We start from the raw sequence: 23003 nt of genomic DNA on the forward strand, positions 1-23003 counted from the left end.
AGGAAGGAAGGAAGGAAGGAAGGAAGGAAGGAAGGAAGGAAGGAAGGAAGGAAGGAAGGAAGGAAGACTCTATGACAGTGGTCCTTGAGATGAACCTTGAAAGAAGCTAGGTATTTAAAAGGCAAAGTTAAGAAAGAAGTGCATTCCAAGAATAAGGAACAGTCAGTGCAAAGGCAAGGAGAAAGGAAATGGACCAAAGAACCAAAAAGGCAGTTTAGCTAAATGAGAGAGTACAGAAATAAGAATAACATCTAATGAGTCTGAGAAGTTAGGTTGGAAAAAGGTTGCAAATGGCTTTAAATGTCAAAGGTGTTTATATTTAATCCTAGAGTAATAGAGAGCTATTGGACTATATTGAGGAGAAAACCAACACAGTCAGACCTTCACTTAAGGAAAATAACTTTGAGAAGGGAAGCTCAACTAAGAGACTATTACAATGAATAGTCTAGGGCCTGGTGTCATTCATTCGAGAGAAGAAAGGACAAATGTGAGATATACTGTGGAAGTATAAATGAAAGAACTGGCAAGTGGACTGGATATGCCACTTGCCAGTTCTTTCATTTCTACTGGATATGCAGAGTGGGTGAGAGTAAAGAGTTGAGGATAACACTAAGAAAAAAAAAATGAAATGAAAGGTTGAAAAAGAAAGAGAATTGGTAATGAGGTGAAAGCAAGAGATAACTTGTAGAAAACCCATGTGTTCTCACAATATCAAAAGAAAACAATAAGGGTCCTCATCATCTTGTTGGAAGTCAAACAGAATGCATAGATACAACTAGTTTATAATCTCTCTTCTCAGAGAGAATATCCACACTACAGAGATCATGGGTGAACTTAAGCAGCTGAGTTCAAATCAAAGTAAATAACTGAGGGGATAGGAAAGGAAATAAGCATTTATATAGCACCTACTATGTGCCAAGTAAGCACTTTTTTTCAAATCTCATTTGAAATCTTGATTGAGAACAGTAATAGCAAAGATATATCTTAACTAATAACTAGAGTGTGAATATACATTTTAAATAACTGTCAGTCTTTTAAAGCAGTTTCTACATTGTCAACATATTTTTCATAATATTAGTTTAAAATATTTTGAAGAGTTTAAGTGTCACATAATTTTGTTTGGTTCAAAAATGCTACAGTAGAGAAAAAGAATGGTTTGGGAAGAATTTAGACTATCCATATTGTGTCCACATTGCAATCTATATTAATTGTCAAAAAATCCATCCAATGATGGATACTGTTAATATTAATAATCAATAAAATTAGTTCATAAATTATGGTATGGAAGTCATTGTTTATTGAAGGAAATGGTTTGCCTGCCAGATTTTCACTCTGTTTTCTAGTATGAACAAAAGAGATAGAGGTCTTGTCTCAGTGGCAGATGGTGTCCCTTGAGTACCAGTCCATCTTAACCCTTGTTATGTTCTCAGCCTCTAGTCCTGCCCTTTAGCTTACAATAAAGAGGAAGCAGAATGATCCAGAATGAAGAATATTGGACTCATTCAGGAAATATCTGGGTTCAAATCCTGTCTCTGACACTTATTTGCTACATGACCTTAAATCATTTAACCTCTCAATCTGTTTCCTCGTCTATAAAGTGATAATAATGCCTGCTTACAGTAGGGTTGTTATGAAAAGAGCTTTCTAAAATAGAGTATGGCATACACATGAGTTGTCCTTATAATATGGCATGACATGATGGGAAAAGCCCAATGCTTAGGGCCAGAGAACTTGAGTTCAAGACCTGGCACTCCTAGTTAGTCACTGTGAAACCTTGGGGGAGACACTCATCACTCTGATCCTTAGTCTCCACATCTAGAATGGAAATAACTGTTTTTGCACAACACACTTGTGTGAGGCAAAGGCTTTATAAAACTAAAGTGCTCTGCAAGCATAAACTTAAGGTCCCTTCAAATATATCAGCTGGGACATGGAAAGTATGATGTCTAAATAGATGAGAGAGAGAAATGAAGAAACTGTTTTCCATTGAGGGAACAAGTTAGCAGGAAAGAAGGAGAGTTTCATAGGGCAGGTCCAAGATCAAGACCTTTAGAACGCCAGAGGGCACTGAGGCCTCCTTAGGACATAATATTATGCTTATTATAACTTTATTCCTCAACTCATTTAAATCATTAACACAAACCACCCTAATCAAATTTTTTCCTTGTAAATCTCCAATTAAATTTTTTTCTCATTAAATACATTTTGGGTAGGGCACAAATAAGTCACTCATTCTAAAACACAATGTGACTAGACTTATAGACACATGCTAAAAGAATTCAAATCATTTCAGAACCATACAAAAACTGCATGGTGTAATGAGTAACTATCAATTCAAATAAGAATTTGCTCAAACCTTACTTTGTTTTTCTCAGGCACTGATGATGTCTGAATAACCAGATGAAGCCCACAATTCACCTGAAATTTGAAGATTAAACCTTCTCAAAAATTGGCATCAAATTTTTTAAAATAGTGGTATACACTAAAATGTCAAAGAAATGATACAGCAAATAGAACTATTACTATTCAAAACTTCTTTTCCCCAAATATACATTTCTTCTAGACACAAGTGGTAGAACAGTGGATAGAGCACTGGGCCTATTATCAGGAAGACCTGAGTTCAAAAATGGTCTCAGGGGCAGCTGGGTAGCTCAGTGGATTGAGAGCCAGACATAGAGATGGGAGGTGCGAGGTTCAAATCTGGCCTCAGATACTTCCTAGCTGTGTAGCCCTGGGCAAGTCTCTTAACCCCTTTGCCTGGCCCTTCCCACTCTTTTGCCTTAGAACCAATACATAGTAGCACTTCTAATGCAGAAGGTAAGAGTTTTTTTTAAATGGTCTCAGGCACTTACTAGCTGCATAAAGTTGGGCAAGTACCTTAATCTCTGTTTGTCTCAGTTTCCTACACCAAAAAATAGGGATAATAATAGCACCTACCTCACAAAAATCACTTAGCACATATTAGGTACTATAGAAATGCTCATATCCTTCTTCTTTCAAGAATACTAAGAACTGAGTATTCTCTAGGGACCTAGAGGCACAGAATACTAAAACTGTAGGGCTGAATGGGAGCTTAGAGATAATTTAATCCAATACTCCTCCTGTCATAAATGAGAAAACTGAAGTCTAAATATATCTAGTAACTTACTTGTCATAGTACTAGTTAGTGGCAGAATTTGGGACTGGAACTGGAACCCAGGTTATAACAATTTTAAAATTAAGTCATAACTAACCAAAAAAAAAAAAAAGGCTCCTGACTAGAGATTATTATTACCTAAAGGTACTTTTTTGTTTTCACCATTTTATTTTCCAAAAATTATCTGCTGTAATTTACTCATTAATTCAAATTTTTTCCCATTTGACTACTCAGATCTAAAGGATTAATATCCTCATTAAGCAGGTGAAATGGACAGTTTCTATCTGATAGCAAATTATACAGGTCTCATGTTTCTCCATTTAAAAACCAACACCCTGAGACAATGCAATCCAGTTCCAAAGTCTTGAAAACCTTTATTCTGGGCAAGAGAACAAAAGACCTTAAATGTGGAACCTACAGATTGTCCTAAAAGTCTTGGTGCAATTTTAATGTCCCACCCCACCCCTCACCCCCAGCTTTAAAATGCACTAAGATTTTTGGGACTTCGCGTTTTAACAGGGCCACTCCTACATTACTCCTGAATGTGATCACAGGAGACAAAGTGAAAGGCAGTCAAGGGAGAGGATGCGAAGTGAGGATGCAAAACGAAGTGAGAAAGGGTTTCCAAATGAATTTCAAACCCACGACATTTTCTGGAGGGCATAAGAAGAAAAAGCTAAGGAGGGAGGCAGAGAAGCTGGAAGGTTTAAAGACCCCTGCTTTGCCTGGAAGTCAGACAATGGGGTGACGAGAAGTCTCGGACAGGTCTAGGGAATCCCGCCCATCACGGACGACCCCGGGGTTAACCCTGGCCGAAAGAAGCAGACTGCGGCCGCCCACCAAGGAACCCAGGGAGTGGGAAGAAGGGGAGCCTGGAGGCCCAGTCTTAAACACCTACGTTGCTCGGCGTGATACGGCCAGGGTTGGTGCGGTATTTCCCGGGAATCATGGTCAAAGTCCTGGCTTTATCTTCTTGACAGGAACCGCCACAGCTGAGTGGATAGGAGGTAGAAATGGGGTCATCTCCCTGGCAACCCCTCCGTGGTTGCCATGGTTACCCTCTACTTCCGGTATTGGTCCTTTTTTTTTTCCTACCCAAACCCGGGTTTATGGCGCACGCCGACTCCAGTCGCGCTATCCAAAATCCTGCCTTGCCTTCCCTCTCAGTCACTCGGCTTTCCCGATTTCCCTAGCGCAGAGAGAGAGGTATGAGGTAGCAGAGTAGGAGCAGCAGGCTCCTCGGTCGTTATGGCAACCCTTGCTTCCGGTCCGATCTTCATTTGGGTCCGACTTGTCGCTGGCCGAAGCAGCCAGAGAGAAATTCGTATTCCTCTGGGTTCCTCTTCACGTCCGGCTTCGGAAAGCGGGAAAGCCGGAGATGAATAAGGGAGAGCATAGATTGCCGAAAGCCTTGGCCCCGCCCCCTCCTTGCGGGAGCCGGTGACGACATTTCCGTTATTCCAGAGGCGGGGGAAGAGAAAGAACCGGGACGCGTAGAAATCGCCTGGAGAAGTGAGGAGGTCCGTAGGTGGCAGGCAAGCAGCTGTAGCTTCGGCTGCGGCTTTCTTCCCGCCATGCCAGCCCGCTGCGTGGCCGCCCACTGCGGCAACACCACCAAGTCGGGCAAGTCCCTCTTCCGCTTTCCCAAGGACCGCGCAGTGCGATTGCTGTGGGATCGCTTCGTGCGTGGCCGCCGCGCCGACTGGTATGGGGGCAACGACCGCTCTGTTATCTGCTCGGACCACTTCGCCCCAGGCTGCTTCGACGTGTCCTCTGTCATCCAGAAGAACCTGCGCTTCTCCCAGCGCCTGCGACTGGTGGCAGGTGCGGTGCCCACCCTGCACCGGGCACCAGCCCTGCCCGCTGGAGAGCGCCCGGAGGAGCCGGCGCCGGCCCCGACCTCGGCCCCTGAGCGGATGGAGGAGCGTGGAGAGGACCGACCGGTGGGTCAGCAGCAGGACGACCCCCCAGCAAATCCCACATCCTGCAAACTCCTCCTCCCCGCGAGGATGAGCCCAGCTACTGCCCAGGTAAGGGGCGAAGAGGAGACTCGGCTCCTCTCTTCCCCTGCCACTCCAAGAGCCAACTAGGGCAGGAACACGGGGCCATGCCGCAGGGTTCCGAATTCTGTAGGGTGCTGACAGTACTTAAACTTTCAGCAAATAAAAATAATCAAAATTGGGAAGAATAGTATACATGTACTACAATACACAACACACACTCACTCTCACTCTCATCCTTTTTTCTACCTAGGATCGCCAATTTGGGCATACTATGTTCCAGGGTTCTGAAATGTATGGAGTATTGAAGTGCTTAGGGGCAGCTTAGTGTTAAAGTGGATAGAGCACTGGGCCTGGAAACAGGATTGATCTACCTGCCTCAGAAACTTACTAGCTGTGCTACCCAGGGCAAGTCACTTAATAACCCCTGTTTGCCTATATTTCCTCATCTTTAAAATGAGCTGGAGAAGAAAATGGCCAAGGACTCCAGTATCTTTGCCAAGAACGCCCCAGGTGGGATCTTGAAAGAGTCAACACAACTCAATAACAACAAGAACAGTACTTAGACTCTTTCAGCAAGTAAAAACAAACAACATTTAGGAAGAATAGTACTGATGTCCAAAAGCACAAACATACAATGGGTGTCTCAACTAAACCCTATACCCCTCCTTGCAGAGCTTTAAGATGTCCTGAAGTTTTAAAGACTGATCAAACCTGTCAAAATACAGAAAGGTCCCAACTTGGACTTTTATGTGTTTATCAGGTGGTGATTGATAACAATCTTTCTCTGAAATCTTTAGCACTCAGAATCTATTATTTATTCTTTTATACATGTCTCCCCAAATAGATAGATCTTGTCTATTCTACAACACTTAAAAATACTTTATAAGGGAGATGAGTAGATAGAGTGCCTGGCCTAGAGACAGAAGGCTCTGGATTCAAATATAACCTCAGATGCTTCCTAGCTATGTGACCCTGGGCAAGTCACTTATCGCCTGGTCCTTACCATTCTTCTGCAAGGAATACTAAAATGCTAAGACAGAAGGTAAGGGTATTTTTTTTATTATTATTATTTTAAACCCTTAACTTCTGTGTATTGACTTATAGGTGGAAGAGTGGTAAGGGTAGGCATTGGGAGTCAAGTGACTTGCCCAGGGTCACACAGCTGGGAAGTGTCTGAGTAAGGGTATTTTTTTAAGTATATCATTTAATAAATAATTAATTTAATTTACTCAAAATGGGAATATCATTATCTATACAAACAGTATTATAAAAGGTAGTTAGATGCCAACACTAGCCCACAAAAACCTAACTAACTCAGTGTGAATGGTGACTTTATAGTCATTCAATACTATTACTATTAACAAAACTAGCTCCTTTCTTGGTTTTTATGATGTTACTCACTCCTAGTTCTTTTCCTGCCTCTCTTAGGACTCCTTTGCTAGATCATCATCTTAGTCTCCGCCCCAACTGAGAGTGTATCAGAAGGCTTTCTTGGGCTCCCTTTCTCTACATTCTCTCATTACCAGTTCCCATGAGTTTTATTATCATCTCTGTGCTAATAACTCATAGATCCATATAGCCAGCCCTGGTCTTTTCAAACTAGATATTCCCTGGATATCTCAACAAATCTAAAGCAGAACTCATTTTCATTCCTCCCTCCCTCTCAACCCACCGCTTCTATTTCTATCAGAAGCATCACCATTCTTCCAGTTATCCAGGTTGGTAGCCTAGGAGCCATCCTCAACTCCTAACTCTCTTTTGCACTAAATAATCAAATCAGTTGCCAAATCTTGTCAATCATACCACATCATTTCTTTTTTCTTTTTCTAAGTTTTTTTTTCCAGATTACATATCAATACAATTTTCAATTATCATTTTCTGACATTTTTCAATCCATGTTCTCTCTCTTCCAACTCTCCCCCTTCCCCATGGTGGCAGGTAATATGATATGGGTTGTACATGTGTTATACAATATATGCTTCCATGTCCATCGTGTTGTGAAAGAAGACACATAATAATGGAGAAAAACTCATTAAGGAAATAAAGTGATGAATAACATGCATTCAGCCTTTGTCAGTTCTTTCTATAGCAGTAGATGGTCTTTCATGTCAGGACTATAACAGTAACATCTTTTTTTTTTAATCCTTTCTGTATTATTATCAGTTCTTAAGACAGAAGGGCAAGGGCTAAATAAATGGGGTTAAATGATTTGCCCAGGGTCACACAGCTTGAAAATGTCTGAAGCCAGAGCTAAACCCAGGTCCTCCCTACTCCACGTTTGGCATTCTATTCATTGTGCTGACTAGCTGCCTTTACAGTACTGCCTCATAACAGGTCTCTCTAATTCTAATTTTTCTCCTTTCTAGTCCATCCATACAATTGTCAAAATGATATTCCTAAATCATACTCCTGACCATATCATCATCAACATACACATACATATACATAGTAACCTCTTATCACTGTTAAAATAAAATACAAACTCCTCTTACTTAAAAGCCCTGTACAACCTGACTCTAACTTACCTTTCCAGCCATCACAACAATAACTTTACAGTTCAGCCAAATTCACTCCTGTTCCTCATAGAAAGCACTTTCTCTCCTAACTGTTCTTTTTACTCGTGCTATTCCCCATACCTAACATCCATATCTCACTGCCTCCAAACACCAAGTCTTTCCTGGCACCACTTCTTTCCATACTTCCCCCCTTGTATTTTGTAAGAATTTACATGTGCATATTGTCTCCTATAGAATGTAAGCTCCTTGAGGGCAGAAACTTTATTTTTGTTTTTGTGTTTCTAGAAAACGCTTAGTACAAAATAGATATTTAATAAATGCTTGTTGGTTGGTTAATGATTTGGGCAGTTTTTTTGTAAAAATACAGTCCATAGCTCTCTAAGATGAGATCACAATAGCTTAGTAACATTTACACTCTTCTACCACACCAATTTCCTCTTTTTGGCAAAAACAAAACAAACAAAAAAAAAACTAGATGGCACTGGTATGTCTCCCCAGGAGCATTGCTGGCATGGCCACTGGATATATAGTACTTATCGAAAAGATCATGGGTAATATTTTTCTCTATTTAGGGGTGTCCATCCTTCAGGCCATCCATTTGTTTGTAGAACTGCAAAAAATTTGCAGACTCTTTGCCCACAGCCTAAAAATGTGCTCAAGTCTTACTCATCAAAAAAAAAAAATTTTCCTTGGGTCTTGCCAGTCCCTCAAGTTACTGTTTCATCTCTATTCTTTCATCAGTTTTCCCAAAAAGTATTTACACAAAAAACTCTTACCACCTACTTCCTCATCTATTACAATTTGGCTCCCATAATACTAAAATTGTTTTCCCATATGTTTTCCTAATTGCCAGATCCAGTGGTCTTTTCTCAAAGTTTTTCTTTTGTCTTTTTGCTGCATCTGAAACTTATTTGACTTTCCTTGAAATTACACTGCTACTTGGGTAAATTGGAAAGAGGACCATATTTTGAATCAGAGTGCAAATCTTGACTCTGTTGTTACTTAATACTTATATGAGATTGGGCAAGTCATTTAGCCTATCTGGACTTTGATTTCCTTATTTGCAAAAAGAGGAGACTGGACTAGAAATTCCTTCCATCTATAAAAATATATGATCCTATGAAATGCCTCCCTTGATTACTGTCTGCTTGTTCACATCCTATCTATTTTACAAAGGTCATAGCATATGTACGAACTTCATGAGGCCTTTTCTTATGTCTCCCATCTGTACGTAATCATTTAGGTCACATCACATTGCTTTTTACCATGATTGTATACATATTTCTTATTGGATTGTAAATTCAGACAATGCCTTTTGTCTCTTTGTGCCCACTAGTAGAATTTAGCATAACATGCTTACATTTTATACACATTAAGTCATTATTAACTGAATTGATATGAAGTGGACCTAGTTAATACTTTGTCCTTGAGTAATGTATATGGTCCTTTTTGGCTAATGTAAATGAAGAAACTACAAGTTCATGTCGCATAACAGCCACTTTTATACATAGTTGACCAAGAAGTCATTAAAGCAAGTTTTGCATATTTTTACACAACGCAGTGCAGTAGAGAGCCAAAATGCCAGTATTTGCTCTTATTTTTGCTATTAGTTCAGCAATTGAGTTTTAAATTTTCTTTTTACTCTGACTCCCCATTTTACTTCATTTCAATGGTTTGTTTTCCTAGAATCATAGAAACTTAAAACTGAAAGGAATTTTTAGTATCACCTAGTGTACTTTCTCCCCATTCAAATCACACTCTATACTTTAAGATAATCGCAGTGCTCCACAGTTCTGTAATATATTCTTCTGTCAAAGTATTCTTCTAGCTCTAAAACACTTGCATGCTATTGTGTAACAACACTTCCATACCTGTAATTGTAGAACAGGACTGGTAAACTATAAATCAAGATTAGCCATCATAATGCTATTTTACTTTAGTATCCTTTCAAAAAGTAAACAATTCTTGTAATAGTTCTTATCTTTTTTTTAAATTAAAAATAGTTTCTTTATTCCTTAGTTTGATAATGGAAACTACTGAGTACTTTGGCAAAATAATTTTCTTCAAAACAAAAAAGTTCCTTAGTTCAATTAATGTTTAGTTCAAGAAACACCTAATAATTTACTATCTGCAAGTAGTCTCCACTCTAATCCTGTATCTGAAAAATATCCTAGATTGCTTTTCTTCTGGAATATTTGTGGGTGTATTTTCATCCAGTTATAATTAGGTTTTCAGGTAGTTTAAAAAAATCTTTCTTCTATACATACATTCAGATCATATATATATATATATATATATTTCTAATCTATTCAACAGAAGAAATGTAAGAAACTGACCTTGTCCTCCAACAGTTTTGAATCAGCCTAACTAGAGAGTGCATAATGGGTTAGGAGTTCCAAACAAGGGAAGCTCTGCCTAGATTTGCAGAACCAAAATTATCCTGAAGTTGAAGCTAAGAAACAAAATATAAATTAGCCAACCACAAAAATAACATTTCCTAAGATCATTTGCAAATGAATATTAATGAGGATAGGTAGGCTCTTTTTCCAAAGCCTTCTCACAGAGGCACCATTATAAAATATAAGTCATATAAAATTAAATTTTCATAGTTGGCATGGGATAAATGGAAATGAGTACTAGGCTGAGAGTGAGGCTTTGCTTCTAAATAGCTGAATGACCTCCGTCCTGGACCTCAGTTTCTTATCTGCAAAATGAGAGGGTTCAGCTAAATTGTCTGGAAGGTAAATCCACAGCTATAAAACAATATAAGTAATTAATTGCAACATGTCTACCATGAAGTAATGCTATTGTAACAAAAGAAAAAAGGAGCCAAAAAATAAGAATTTGTCCATGTGCCTTTTCTTAAAAAACTCTTACCTTCTGTGTTCAAATCACTACTGTGTATTGGTTCCAAGGCAGAAGAGTGTAAAGGGCTAGGCAATGAGGATTATGTGACTTGCCCAGGATCACACAGCTAAGATGTGTGTGAAAGCCAGATTTGAGCCCAGGATCTCCCATTTTTGCCTACATATCTTAAGCAATAATTAGAGTAGAGAATGACCATACTTTTCAGTCATTATATAATGAATAGAATAGCTTTGTAGTGTTATAGGAAGGAGGAAACCAATATTTATTAAGCACCTATTTATACTAGGTACTGATCTAAATGTTTTACAAATGTTATCTCATTTGATCTCCACAACATTCCTGGGAGGTAGATGCTACTCTTATCCTCCCTTAACATTTGAGGAAACTGAGACAGACAGAAGTTAAATGACTTTCCCAAGGTCATACAGCTAATAAGTATCTAAGGCTGGATTTAAAATTAAGTCTTCTCCACTTCAGACCCAGCACCACCTGTCTCCAGTATTTCTCTTCTAGGAAAAAAAAATCCCTGAAGATCATCTATTCTCACACATTGGAAAAGAGGTGATAGTTGATACTTGTGGAATGAAGTAGATGTTTTCAGATATGGGCATTGTGTTAATTTGATTTATCTGTACTTCATTATATAAGGGTGGGTTCTGAATGGCATGGCAGAAGGAACAAGGTGAGGAAAATCAGTGAGAAGTGACAGTGAAGCTTTAAAAAAAAATCAGTAATTTTTAAATATCATCCAGTCTATATTCGCCAGATAGTTTTGTCATTAATTTTGCAAGTAGACTTTTTCATTCTACATTAATAATTTTACATTCTAGCTTATAAACTAGTCTCATTCATTTTATTATGTACATTCTTTTCTAGAAAGCCTGACCACTTCTGGCTAAGCTTAAGGAAGTTGAGACTCTGTAGAGCTGAAAACTAGAGCTTCTAGACTGGGCTCACCAAATTCTGCTGCTTTATGAAGCTCAGGCTAAGAAGCCATCTTGCCTTCTTTTAATATCATCCTTTAACCAATATAGGAAGGGACAGGGATGAACAAAAAGATAAGCAACATCAAAATCAACACATGATTAAGTGCCCAAATGAATCATACTGAGGCACTACTATAGGGAAGGGTGGAAGTAGAGAATTAACACTGGGAATAGTCTAATGAATTAGGTAGAATTTCTTACCTGGGAAAATGGGTAGAGGGGTGAAGGACCTTGTTAGTACAAGCAGAAAGAATAGTGTGAGTAAAGTCTTGCAGTTGAGAATGATCGTAATGTATATAGAACCTGAAGAAGCCTGGCTTGGGTAAGAATTTGTATTAGGATATATAGTAGGAAGAAAAGCTAAATATGTAAGGGGGTGGTCAAATTTGAATTCCTTTGAGTTAATATAAGATTGAAGCTTTCATTAGAATCTTAAATAATCAGGAATCAAAATAGTTGTGATCCCTGATTGGTTTCAATCAACGGATTGCCTTAGAAATTTTACCCAGATATAAGTTGTATCTCAGGCAGCTTAAGTGCTCTTAAATAATTTTTCTCAAGCCACAAAATATCATGTCATTGTATTTGAGCTAGAAAATTTTAAATTTCTTCACATTTTTTTGGAAAGTAGATCTTGATTTGGTTTAAGTATTTTAGTTTATTAATGGCCATATTATACTCAGCCTTGCCCCAAAAGAATAGCAATTTATGATGCAATAGTACTAAAGAATTCAGATTTTTTTAATTTAATGTTTCCAAATGCAGAGAGGCAAAATGAATAAGTAGGCATTTGTTATTAACAAGTATCTGTGAGATTTCTCTAATTTATATTTTCAGATTACTAATGAATATGAAGCTACCCAGACACAAGTAGATGTTGATCACCAATCTAATGATGTCACTTCGGTGCCTCCTTACTGTGAAGAAGGCTTAGTATCTATAGATGTTGATGTTCATGCACTTAAGATGCATAAAAGTACACAAATTTCTCTGAAAAGGCCCCCTCATCGTAGTGTGGGTATGTCTAGGCACTTTAGTTGTATTGATACCTAATCCCCTTTAAATGTGGGAGTTGTTTTAAAAATATAATCAATTTATCATGTGTGGCATTTGTTCTCTTCCAGGTATTCAGGCCAAAGTAAAAATATCAAGTAAACGACTGTGTGATGCAACTACTCAAACAGATGAATTATGGTCTCTTCCTAGAACTTCTTCCCTGTTTGGCATTTACTCCAGTGATTCTGAAACAGATACTGACTGGGATATCAAGAGTGAACAAAGTGATTTATCTTACATAGCTGTGCAGGTGAAAGAAGAGACATATTGAATGTGGACATCATCAAATCATTCAATGTATTATAGATTTTAATCTTTATCAGTATGTAATTATTTCTTTGATCTTGTACTTTTGTTCTCATTTCTTCCTGAAAATTTGATATTTTATCACCAATAAGCCTTGCTTTGAGTGAGACAAAAATTTGCCTGCATTCAGAGCTACTGGAAATGGTTCTGACAGCCCCTTTCTTCACCCCATGCCTTTTTTTAAAAACTAGCAACCATATACAAAAACAAGGTGAAATGTCTAGAGACAAATCAAGCACCCACTACTTAAGAATATCATTATTTTTAAGCTACTTTAAAACAAAAAAAATCAGCAAAATATCTACAGTAAAAGACAAATAATAGTAAATGGTTTAGGGTGAGAGTAAGATATTTATACATAGATGATTATCTGTTAAGATGACCTATATCTTATTTAGTCTTAATACCATTAGAATTATGACAGTACTTTTGGGAATTCCTAGTGAAATATTTTTATCTCAGAATTTTTTCTGTGGATAATGACTTAATTGTGGGCTAGATTTGGTTTACTTAAGTTGCCTTGTGATTCAGATTAACTTGCATCAATTTACAGTCTTAATTTAGTTTTCTATTAATTTTATATATAGGAATTATTAGAATCTAAAATAATATGACTGCATTACCAGGAGAACTTCAAACATCTGGCCTGTCATGGCCTAGCTTTCTTCATATCAATACGTTTATTCTATTAAATTAAGTGTTTGGAAAGTAAGCATGTGCAAGTTAACTTGCATCCACCAATCAACCAGGGAAATTCCTATGGTGATATCATTCAAATAGCTATTCCGTTACTGTGATTTCTGGAGAAACTTTATGGGCTATAATCCTTTTTTTCAAGAACAATGAAAAGAAACTTCTGCTTTGCATCTCTTGTATGCTGTTGGTTCTGTTGAGATGGATTGCACTTATTTTATCTCCAAAAGTGTAAATAATAAAAAGGGTTTTTTGAAGTTCATTTCAACTGTGACTTAACTTGACCACTGTAATTTTCAAAAAATAAAGTATAAAATTAATTTTGTTTAAGACCTAGTAGTGAAAACTGTAGACTGAACCATGATTGTATGAATAAGTAGCATTTCTCTTTACTTTGTTTTAAGCTTAGGACCTGAGTGGTCATTTTGTTTTAAAAAAAATAAGTATGCATGTCTTCCCGAGCTTGACGCTAAAGGAATATCTAAAATGTTGGATTTCTTTCCATCTCAGTAACAAACATTGACATTTATATGATACTTTAAAGTTTCTGAAATGCTTTGTATATATTCTCATATTTGATTTTCACAACAGTCCTATAAGATAGGTGCTACAGGTATTATCTCTGTTTTATAGATGGAAAAAAAAAACCTACTCAGAAGTCACATGACTTCCTTGTGGCCATTCAGCTAATGTAAGAAGCAAAACCAAACTGTCCTCCTTATGCCAAGTCAAGCCCTCTGCCTACTTTGAGAGCTCCAAAAGACCACATTTTCCAGCTAACTATAGGAATCAGTCCTAAATCTTACTCAAATCACATGACAGAAATGTAATTTTTCTGTAGTTCACTGGCATAACTTGGCAAAGTTTTTTGTGTTTGGGGGATTAAATCAATTTTTTTAGAAAAATTTCTAATTCCTATTCCATCAATATACAGTTGTGATTGATGACTCAGATGTGGTTGGTTAATTGACTCAAGTTCTGTAATGTTTTAGTGTACATCACTAAAATTAAATGTCATAAAAATTATAAGGTAAGCACTTTACATTTCATATTATATGCTTGTCTTTTTATGTGCATATATACTATTATCTACTACATAGATATGTGCCTATATTAATCCTTATTTTTACTTGCCAAAACTGATCTTAATGGGAAAAAGCTGGAACATGGAGAATGTGGATTCAGTCAACAAATATTTATTAAACACCTACTAGATGCTAGGCACTAGAACTAGAAATAGAATGAAAAAATCCCTACTTGCACTGAGCTTATATTCTGATGGATTAAACAGCTTTATTAAAACTTAAAACTGCTCCAAGACACTTGGGATACCCTGTCTATGTAGCATCGATGTAAAATTAATAAGTACAGATCTATACAGGATGGTTAAATACTTTTGAGAGGTCCTTGGATAGCAAGGAGATCAAATCAGACAATACTTAAAGAAATTAATTCCAGTTATCTAATGGGTGGTCAAATACTGAAGCTAAAACTTAAATACATTGACTTCATAATGAGAAAACAAGACTCATAGGGAAAACCTTTTATGATGGGAAAAATTGAAGGCAAAAAAAGAAGGATGAGATGGATAGACATGTCATAGAAACAACCAACACAAACTTGGACAGACCAGGAAAAAGTAGACAAAAGGGGCTGGCACGATATGGTACATGGAGTCACAAAGACTCAGACACAGCTGAACAATGGTTAAATACAAAGTGGTTTGGGAGGGAAGGCACTAGTAGATGAGGGAATCAGAAAAGGCTTTGATGCAGAAGATAGTGTTTGAGCTGTAGTTTAAAAGGAGACAAACAGAGGTAAAGAAGGCAGTCCAGGCATATGAAACTGCCTTTGTGAAGGCATGATGGTGGGAGATAGAATATAATGTGTGAGGAACAGAGAGAAAGCCTGGGTCTTACACATGTAGGACTTTCCTCCCCACATTCTGCCTCTACCAGGTTTCATTCTTACCTGTTATTCTGTGTATTTAAGAAACCCATTTCTATTTTGTCCTACATTTTCAAATAGGTTGAAGGGTAGAATATTATTATGTTTAGGTGGAGGGGATATATGAATACCTTTTATTCAGTCAAAAATTATTTCTCCAAATTTGTAGCTACAGAATTCCATTAACAATAATGTAGGCAACATTGGGTAGTACTGTGTACTACATATGTATATAGAGCACTCCCAATACTGTATATGAAGTTAGAGAGCTTGTGTTTGGATCCTGGCCCTGCTACTAATTTCCTGTGTGATCTTTGGCAAATTAGTTGACCTCTCTGGTCCTCAGCCTCATTTGTAAAAATGAGAAGATTGACCTAGATTGCATGCAAAATCCATTTCAACTCTAAATATATGATTCTATATGCCAATTCCTATATGTTAAATACTGTGGTGTATAAGACATGATCTTTCATCAAGAACCTTACAGTTAAGTTTCCTACCTATAATAAAATAACTAGTCATCCAAGAGAATTGATAAATAAGACTAGTACAGAGCATAAATATTATCAAAATTCAGTTAGCAAAGATTGCATAGGGGTGTAACTCAAGCTGGGCTTTAAAAGATAGGGAAACTATAGATGGGAAGTTCCCAAGGAGGAGGGAAAGTTCTAAGGAAGAACATTCCAGGATAATGAAGTAGAGGATAAGCCCAGGTGGGAAGATGACAGCAAATATAGCATCACTTCAAAACATTTACTGTGAGGTCTTCCTATAAGGTCCATACCCTAATTTTGTGTTTTCAAAGCCTTTCATGACCCCGTCTTCCTGACCAGCAACATTGGTGTTCCTGTTCAATCCCTTATACAAAGAATTTCTAATTAATGCAAGAACTACTACTGTTAAGGAGTAAGAAGAAGGGTTCCCCCTTTTTTTTTATCATCATATACATTACCCAGTTGTCTTAAGTGCTTCCAGAACTGTGGTTTGTGGCAGAGTACAAAATTAAAGCCTACTTTGGGACACTAGGTGGGGTTGCTGAACTAAAAGCTATTAATAGTTTCTAGGCAGCCATATTATAAAATCATATTATTAGAGATAAAAGGAATTAGAAGTTGCTCAATCCAACACATTCATTTTCCAAGTGAGAAAAACTGGTCCAGGAAGCTTATTTGATGTGATCTCAGTCACTAGTCCTGAGAATTTTCTTATTCTGAGTAAGATTCTCCACTATGGACCTCGCAGTTATCTGCATAGAATAGTTCAGTGAGCCATCCTTCCAAAGCTCAAGAATAGATCTGCAACAATAAGTCATTTCCAAAATCATCAAATAAGTCTGGTGGAGACTTTTGTACATCATTTAGTTTATTTACTCTCTCAAGACAGAATTATCTCTAAAACTAATCCAGACATCTGTTTCTTAAAAGGAAGCTTCAAAATCTTCTTTGTTCCACTGCTCACTGATAAGAAGACTTTTATAACATTTAAACTCAATATCTACCCACATTGTATTTTAACCCATTTCCTCGTTACTGCCCTCTCTAGAAATATAGAATAGTGGACCACTGTCATCTAAAATATCTCTCATGTCTTCCAGACCCATCATCATCCCTCTTTTGTCTTATCTGAAAACTAATTTGTACTTTTTCTCCTACTTACTACTCTCTAGCAATTAGCTTTATTTAATTTCCTTTTTCTAGAGGTGGAATGAGAACATCTTTTCCTTTCTAGCTCTCATTCAGGTCATTGAAATATTCTGGTTTCCAAGGGAGTCTTCCTATCATCTACCACTAATGATATGCTGTTCAATCTGTATTCAACCCCTTTCTAGCGTTTTCATTTTTAATTTAAAGAGATGTGACTTTTTTTTAAATATGTGTGTGTGTGTGTGTGTGTGTGTGTGTGTGTGTGTGTGTGTGTGTGTTAGAGAGTNTGTGTGTGTGTGTGTGTGTGTGTGTGTGTGTGTGTGTGTGTGTGTGTGTACTTTAAAGAGATGTGATTTTGTCAATGTGGATATTTCTTTCACCTGAGCAAATTTTAAAATTCTTTAATTGGTCTTCAAAAATTGCTCCAGCTGAAAAATTCATCATTCTATTGTTCGAAGACCTAGCCAGACTGGTCCTCAGGCAACAGCCCCAAAGTCTTTACAGCTTGGTAAATTCCCCTAAGATAACCTTCAAAATCTCAAGATCACATATGTGCCAAGATCAGCATCAAGGGAAGACTTTAGGCTAATCCTCTCTATGGAATGGAAAATAAGTATGCTTCTCTTCCTCTTCTTCCCCAACAATACAGTAATCACTACAAGAATGGGTAAGTGATTCTAGGATGTCATGTTTAGTCCCAAATCAGTTTGGATCTAAAGAACAAACGAAGACTAAATCACTTCTTAGAATATATCAAGTGTCACAGACAGATATTTAGTTCAAATAAAATAATAGATGGAAACCACTTTGCAAACTGTATGTAAATACCTATTATTATTATTAGCTTCCAGTTACCAGACCTCCAATCTGGTGAATACTTCATTAACTGAGCCTTTATTGTAACACCTGCAGAGGTCACACAATGTTTATAGACCAATTCTAGGGTATACTGGGAAATGTTTAACAATAGGACTCCACTATGTCTATTTTTAAATTTAATCTGTGTTATTAAAACTTACTTAAGTCTAAAGACAATCCACAAAACATCAAGCCCTGATTTGTAGCCTACGGTTCAAATACTCAAAATGAAAATTCAATAGCTTACAAACCAAAAGAATTGCCCTAGACACAGGCTTCTCAAGCATTTCACTAAACCAGGGCAAGCTCAGCCCCCGAACTGGTTTGCTGTCTGGTTTTATCAGTGCTTAGGTAACAAATATTTTCAACACCAGTTTTACTACTCCAAGCATAAGGGGTTTTTCTACCCAAAGGTATACATTAGCATTATAGTCTTCCTACAGCACTTCTCCCTCACAACAGGCTGTCACAGTGTACATAATCTTCTCAATGGAAGGGCATCAGAGTACAAATTGTATCCAAAATTTTAAAGTTCTAGATAGAATCTTACATTTCTTCAGTTTGTCACACAATGGCCCTAGATCTAAATTTTACAGTCATTTCAAGTTTTATTAACCAATTCTTATTGTGAAAGAGGTTTTGTGTGTGTGTGTGTGTGTGTGTGTGTGTGTGTGTGTGTGTGTGTGTGTATTTCCTCCCAAATAAGTCTTTGTTAAATAACTGTAACCTCATCTCCAACTGAAACACCAGATCTTCCCTTAGAACAAAGAAAAACAAGTTAAGCAAAAAAAAAAAAAAATGAATAGTTATCCTGTAGATCTCCATATGCAGCATATAGCCCTGAAATTTCCTCCCTTTCAACTTACTCTTTCTTTGAGAAAAAGGAAATTAATATATTTCATTATCTGATTTCCATGTGTGTAATTGGTTTTTCAATCATTCAAATATGTTTAATTTGTCATTTATTCTTTGCATGGATTTCTGAAAGACAATTAAAATGTTTTTTTAATTTCCAACTCATTTTACTTCTTTACCTCTATTTTTTATTCTGAATTTAAACAAATAGGAAAATTTCCATGTACAAAGAATAGAAAAGGAATTATGCATGAAGAAGATATAAATCTGCATTTCATATAGCTTGTTTTTCTTTTTAAATATATGATAAACAGCATATTCTCTTCAAAGTTAGTCTGGTTATCTATTTCCTAGTAAACTTCTTTTCTCTTCCATGCATTTTTAAATGCCTCAATGACCCTCCTTTATCCTCATTTTGGTAATCATTAGTCCCTTCTCTCTTCCAATTGAAAGGAGGATCAAAACCCCTATTTCCCAAATGCATACCACATTATCAGTATCCTAAAATGGTTTTTTTTGGGTTTTGGTTTTTTTTTGCTGCTCTTTTTGTGGTAGCAAAGAATTGGAAATTAAAGAGATGTCTATCCATTGGGGAATGTCTGAACAAATGGTGGTATATGATGGTGATGGAATACTATTATGCTGTAAGGAATGATGGACAGGATGAATTCAGAAAGAACTGGAAAGACTTAGGTGAGCTGATGCAGAGTGAAATCAGCAGAACCAGGAAAACATTGTACACAATGTCAGCAATATTGTTGAATAATCAACTGTCATACACTTAGCTATTTGCAGCAATACAATGATCCAGGATAATTCTGAGGGACTTATGACAAAGAATTCTATCCACTCTAGAAAAAGAACTGCTGGAATCAGAATGTAGATGAAAGCATACAATTTTTCAGTTGCTTATTTGGGTTTATGTTTTGAGGTTTTGGTTTTATAAGATTACTCACAAAAATGAACAATATGTAAATATGTTTTGCATGAGAATACATGTATAGCCCAGATGAAATAACCTACCAGGACCAGGAGGGGGAAGGGAAGGGAAGGAAGAAGATAAATTCAATCATGTAACTTAGGAAATTTTGTGTGGAAATTTGTTATTACCTGTAATTAGTAAAAATAAATAAATAAATGTCCACTGAACTAACAAAATAATAATAAAATAAAATGTATGTTTAATTCTCTTTGAATTCACTACTACTCTGTCCTTAGGTGGGCCAGAAGCATGTTTCATAACTGATCATCTGGAATTGTGATTGGTTATTGCATCAAGCAGAGTTCTTATGTCTTAGCTGTTTTTCTTTACAATGCTTTTCATTCATAAATTATTCTCATTTTATTCTCATCAATTCATATACATCTTCCCAGGTTTCCCTGCAATTCCTGCTCATCATTTCCTATGATATACTACTATCTCATTGAATTATCATTAAATTAATTGAACATCACAATTTGTTCAGCCATTCTTCAATTAATGGGCACTTCTTGAGTTTCAGTTCTTTTGACTCCTCAAAAGTGCTGCTTTAAATATTTTGGGGTCTTTTCCCCCATTCATTAAGTTTAAGGACTAGGCCTTGTTGCCATATTACTGGACCAAAAGATATATACATTTAAATATCTTTTAGGAAATAGATCCCAAATGCTTTCCAGAAAGACTGGACCAATTGGTCCACTAATAGTGTGTTAGTGTGCCTATTTTTTTTTTTTTTTGCAGTCCTTTCAACTGTTATCTTCTTTCTTTTTTTTTTTTTTGTCATTTTTTCCCAACCTAATGGTTTTGAAGTGGAATCTCAGAGTTTTTATTTCCATTTTAATTAGCTTTTAGAAGCATTTTTTCATGGTTGCTGATAGCTTACATTTCATCCTTTGAGAATGTGTCCATTCTGTTCTTTAATTGTTTACATAATGGGGAATGGCTTTTGTTATATATTTCAGTCATTTCCTTATTATTCTTGGATATGAGACCTTTTGTGAGGAAATTTGCTAGAAATATTTTCCCAATTAATTGTTTCCCTTCTAATGCTACCTGTGGTGATTGTGTTTGTACAAAACCTTTCCAATAAAATAAATGTCCATTTTATCTTCTGAGTTGCTCTCTATCCCTTATTTGAGTAGGAACTTTTTTTCCTATCAATAGTTGTTAAAAGTATCTCCCTCCTTTCTCTAATACTTTCTTTTATGACTTTATATTGCCAAATATCTGTTTATAACTTTTCTTGGTATATGATATGAGAGATCAGTCTAAATATAATTTGTCTGTTTACCAGTTTTTCTAGGAATTTTTATTGAAAAACAAATCCTTGTTCCAAATATTGAGGTTTGGGAGGTTATCAAATACATAATATGATACTTGTTTGCTTCTGTATAATATGAAAGATTTTCCACTAGTTATTTAGTTTTTTTTTTCCCTTTTGACCTCAGATCTACCGTTTCTTCCCAAATTGTGGTGAAATAAGGTCTTATCCCCTTCCTACGTGCAAGTTAAGATAGTTAGGCTTTAGTTTTTCCTAAAAGGCATCAAAAACATCCTGAAGACTTATTTGGCTCAGGGCACTAAAGGCTCAAGCTGTTAACACCTCCTGTTCCACAGAGTACAAAGGCACAGGAACTCTCAGATGCTTAGTTAATCGGAAATGATTTGAGTCCAAATGAAGATTGAAATATATTGTTCTTCATCTTATTTCCTCCATGAATTTTTCTCTGGTGTAAGTAATATGATATGTGTCTTGTTTCACAATGTGACAAAAGTAGAAATATGTACTATGTAATGAATGTACAACTTATGTATAAGACTGTATTTTGGGGGAAGGAGGAAGGGAGAGAAGGAGGGATTTTTTAAAGTTGGTTAATTTCTTACTGAATAAGGAGGGTTTTGAAAAGAAGAAAGGATAATGATAATCATATCAAAAAAGAAAGAAAAGAACATTGATGAATTATTTAAAAATACAAATAAGAGACCAAAAGAAAATGCTGAAAGGGACCCAGATGAGCAAAGTAATGTTGGAACTACCACCTTAAATTTGAAAAATATATGTTTGAAAAGCTGTATATGATTCACAATTTCATATCTTCTCCTTTTTTGTTCTTTGAATATGGAAATGTTTGTGTGTACAGTTAATGTTTATCAAGTTTAAAATAAATTTTAATTATGTAAAAAAAATGATGGACAATTCGGGCAGAGAAACTTTGCTCAGTTGAATCAACTCAAAGTGCCTTCAATTCCTTTCCTTATTGAATATCTTCCAGTTATGCCTAAATAAATCTTTTGTTAGTTGCTGAATGATCTACGAATCTCTCATTTTGTTCCAATATGGAACCTAAACTACCAGAGACCTGGCTTAAGTCTGGCCCAGCCCCAAGACACAGGTCTGTCCTTGCAACTACCAAACTGCAACCCAATAGTTTCCCTGGAGTATACCTACATAATTTTCCTCAACTCATTTCTTCCATTCCTATACATATAAACTTCAAAGTAAATTCTGTGGAGTTCTTCTCACTTTAAAGTTTAAAAAAATGTTTTTTTCAAAACCTACGGAGTCTGTAAAAACCCAAAGTTTCTTCAGAATTCTACCCTGAAGCAAAAGGAATCTGGATTTACCAGCTCACACCCCGGATCCCCATATTCCTCTTCCAAGAGGCACTTCTGACCAAGGTCTATTTTTCTCTTCTCAGCACTCAAATGAACATAAATAGCAAAGCTAAAACCCAATTATATTTCAGTTATTTGATAGTATAGTTTCAGTGAGACCAAGCTACTCCCAAATTCATAGAATGGTCACTTTAGGCAATGATGCAATGTATATAAATGATATTTTTGAAAAAATAAAAAATAACAGATTCAGTAACGTGAGTTAACTGAATTCTGGTGAACCGAATCTAAGTTAGTGTGAGGTTTTTGCAGAGATTTTATGACTGAGAGTCTGAGGAGCCAAGCAGCAATCCCTCCCAACTCAATTTGCTGATGACTCACCCATTCCAGTACTTATGCCTGTAAATCAGTGTGGTCAAAAGTATACTCTGTGGATTGCAGACTTTTTTTTTTTTCTGCATAGGACTTTGCTGAAGGAAATGAAAGGGCTTAGCTTAAAGCAGAGAAGCTTATGTACAGGTATCTTATGGATTTTCAAGTG

The 23003-nt window shown here is 36.5% G+C and overlaps 2 protein-coding genes across 5 annotated transcripts in view; one reads left to right on the forward strand and one right to left on the reverse strand.

The window, feature by feature from the left end:
• The window catches only part of LRRC49 (leucine rich repeat containing 49), a 212263-nt gene extending 207914 nt beyond the window's left edge, over window positions 1-4349 (reverse strand). For 3 of the 4 annotated variants that reach the window (XM_044662387.1, XM_044662385.1, XM_044662384.1), the window contains exons 1-2: window positions 4035-4349; window positions 2362-2418 (exon numbers count right to left, since the gene is read on the reverse strand). In XM_044662387.1, the coding sequence (XP_044518322.1) occupies window positions 2362-2418; window positions 4035-4085 (108 nt within the window). In that variant the 5' untranslated portion in view covers window positions 4086-4349. Of the gene's footprint in view, window positions 1-2345; window positions 2419-4034 lie in introns of all 4 variants that reach the window. The other variant, XM_044662386.1, reaches the window with a different exon arrangement.
• A 361-nt stretch (window positions 4350-4710) lies between these two features.
• Window positions 4711-12836, forward strand: THAP10 (THAP domain containing 10). The gene is made up of 3 exons (XM_044662388.1): window positions 4711-5166; window positions 12347-12527; window positions 12634-12836. Exons 1-3 carry the CDS (start codon window positions 4711-4713, stop codon window positions 12834-12836), a joined length of 840 nt encoding a protein of 279 aa, XP_044518323.1.
• Window positions 12837-23003: the final 10167 nt, after the last annotated feature.

This window comes from Gracilinanus agilis, chromosome 2 (genome assembly GCF_016433145.1).
Source record: "Gracilinanus agilis isolate LMUSP501 chromosome 2, AgileGrace, whole genome shotgun sequence".
In the NCBI taxonomy this organism is placed as follows: domain Eukaryota; kingdom Metazoa; phylum Chordata; class Mammalia; order Didelphimorphia; family Didelphidae; genus Gracilinanus; species Gracilinanus agilis.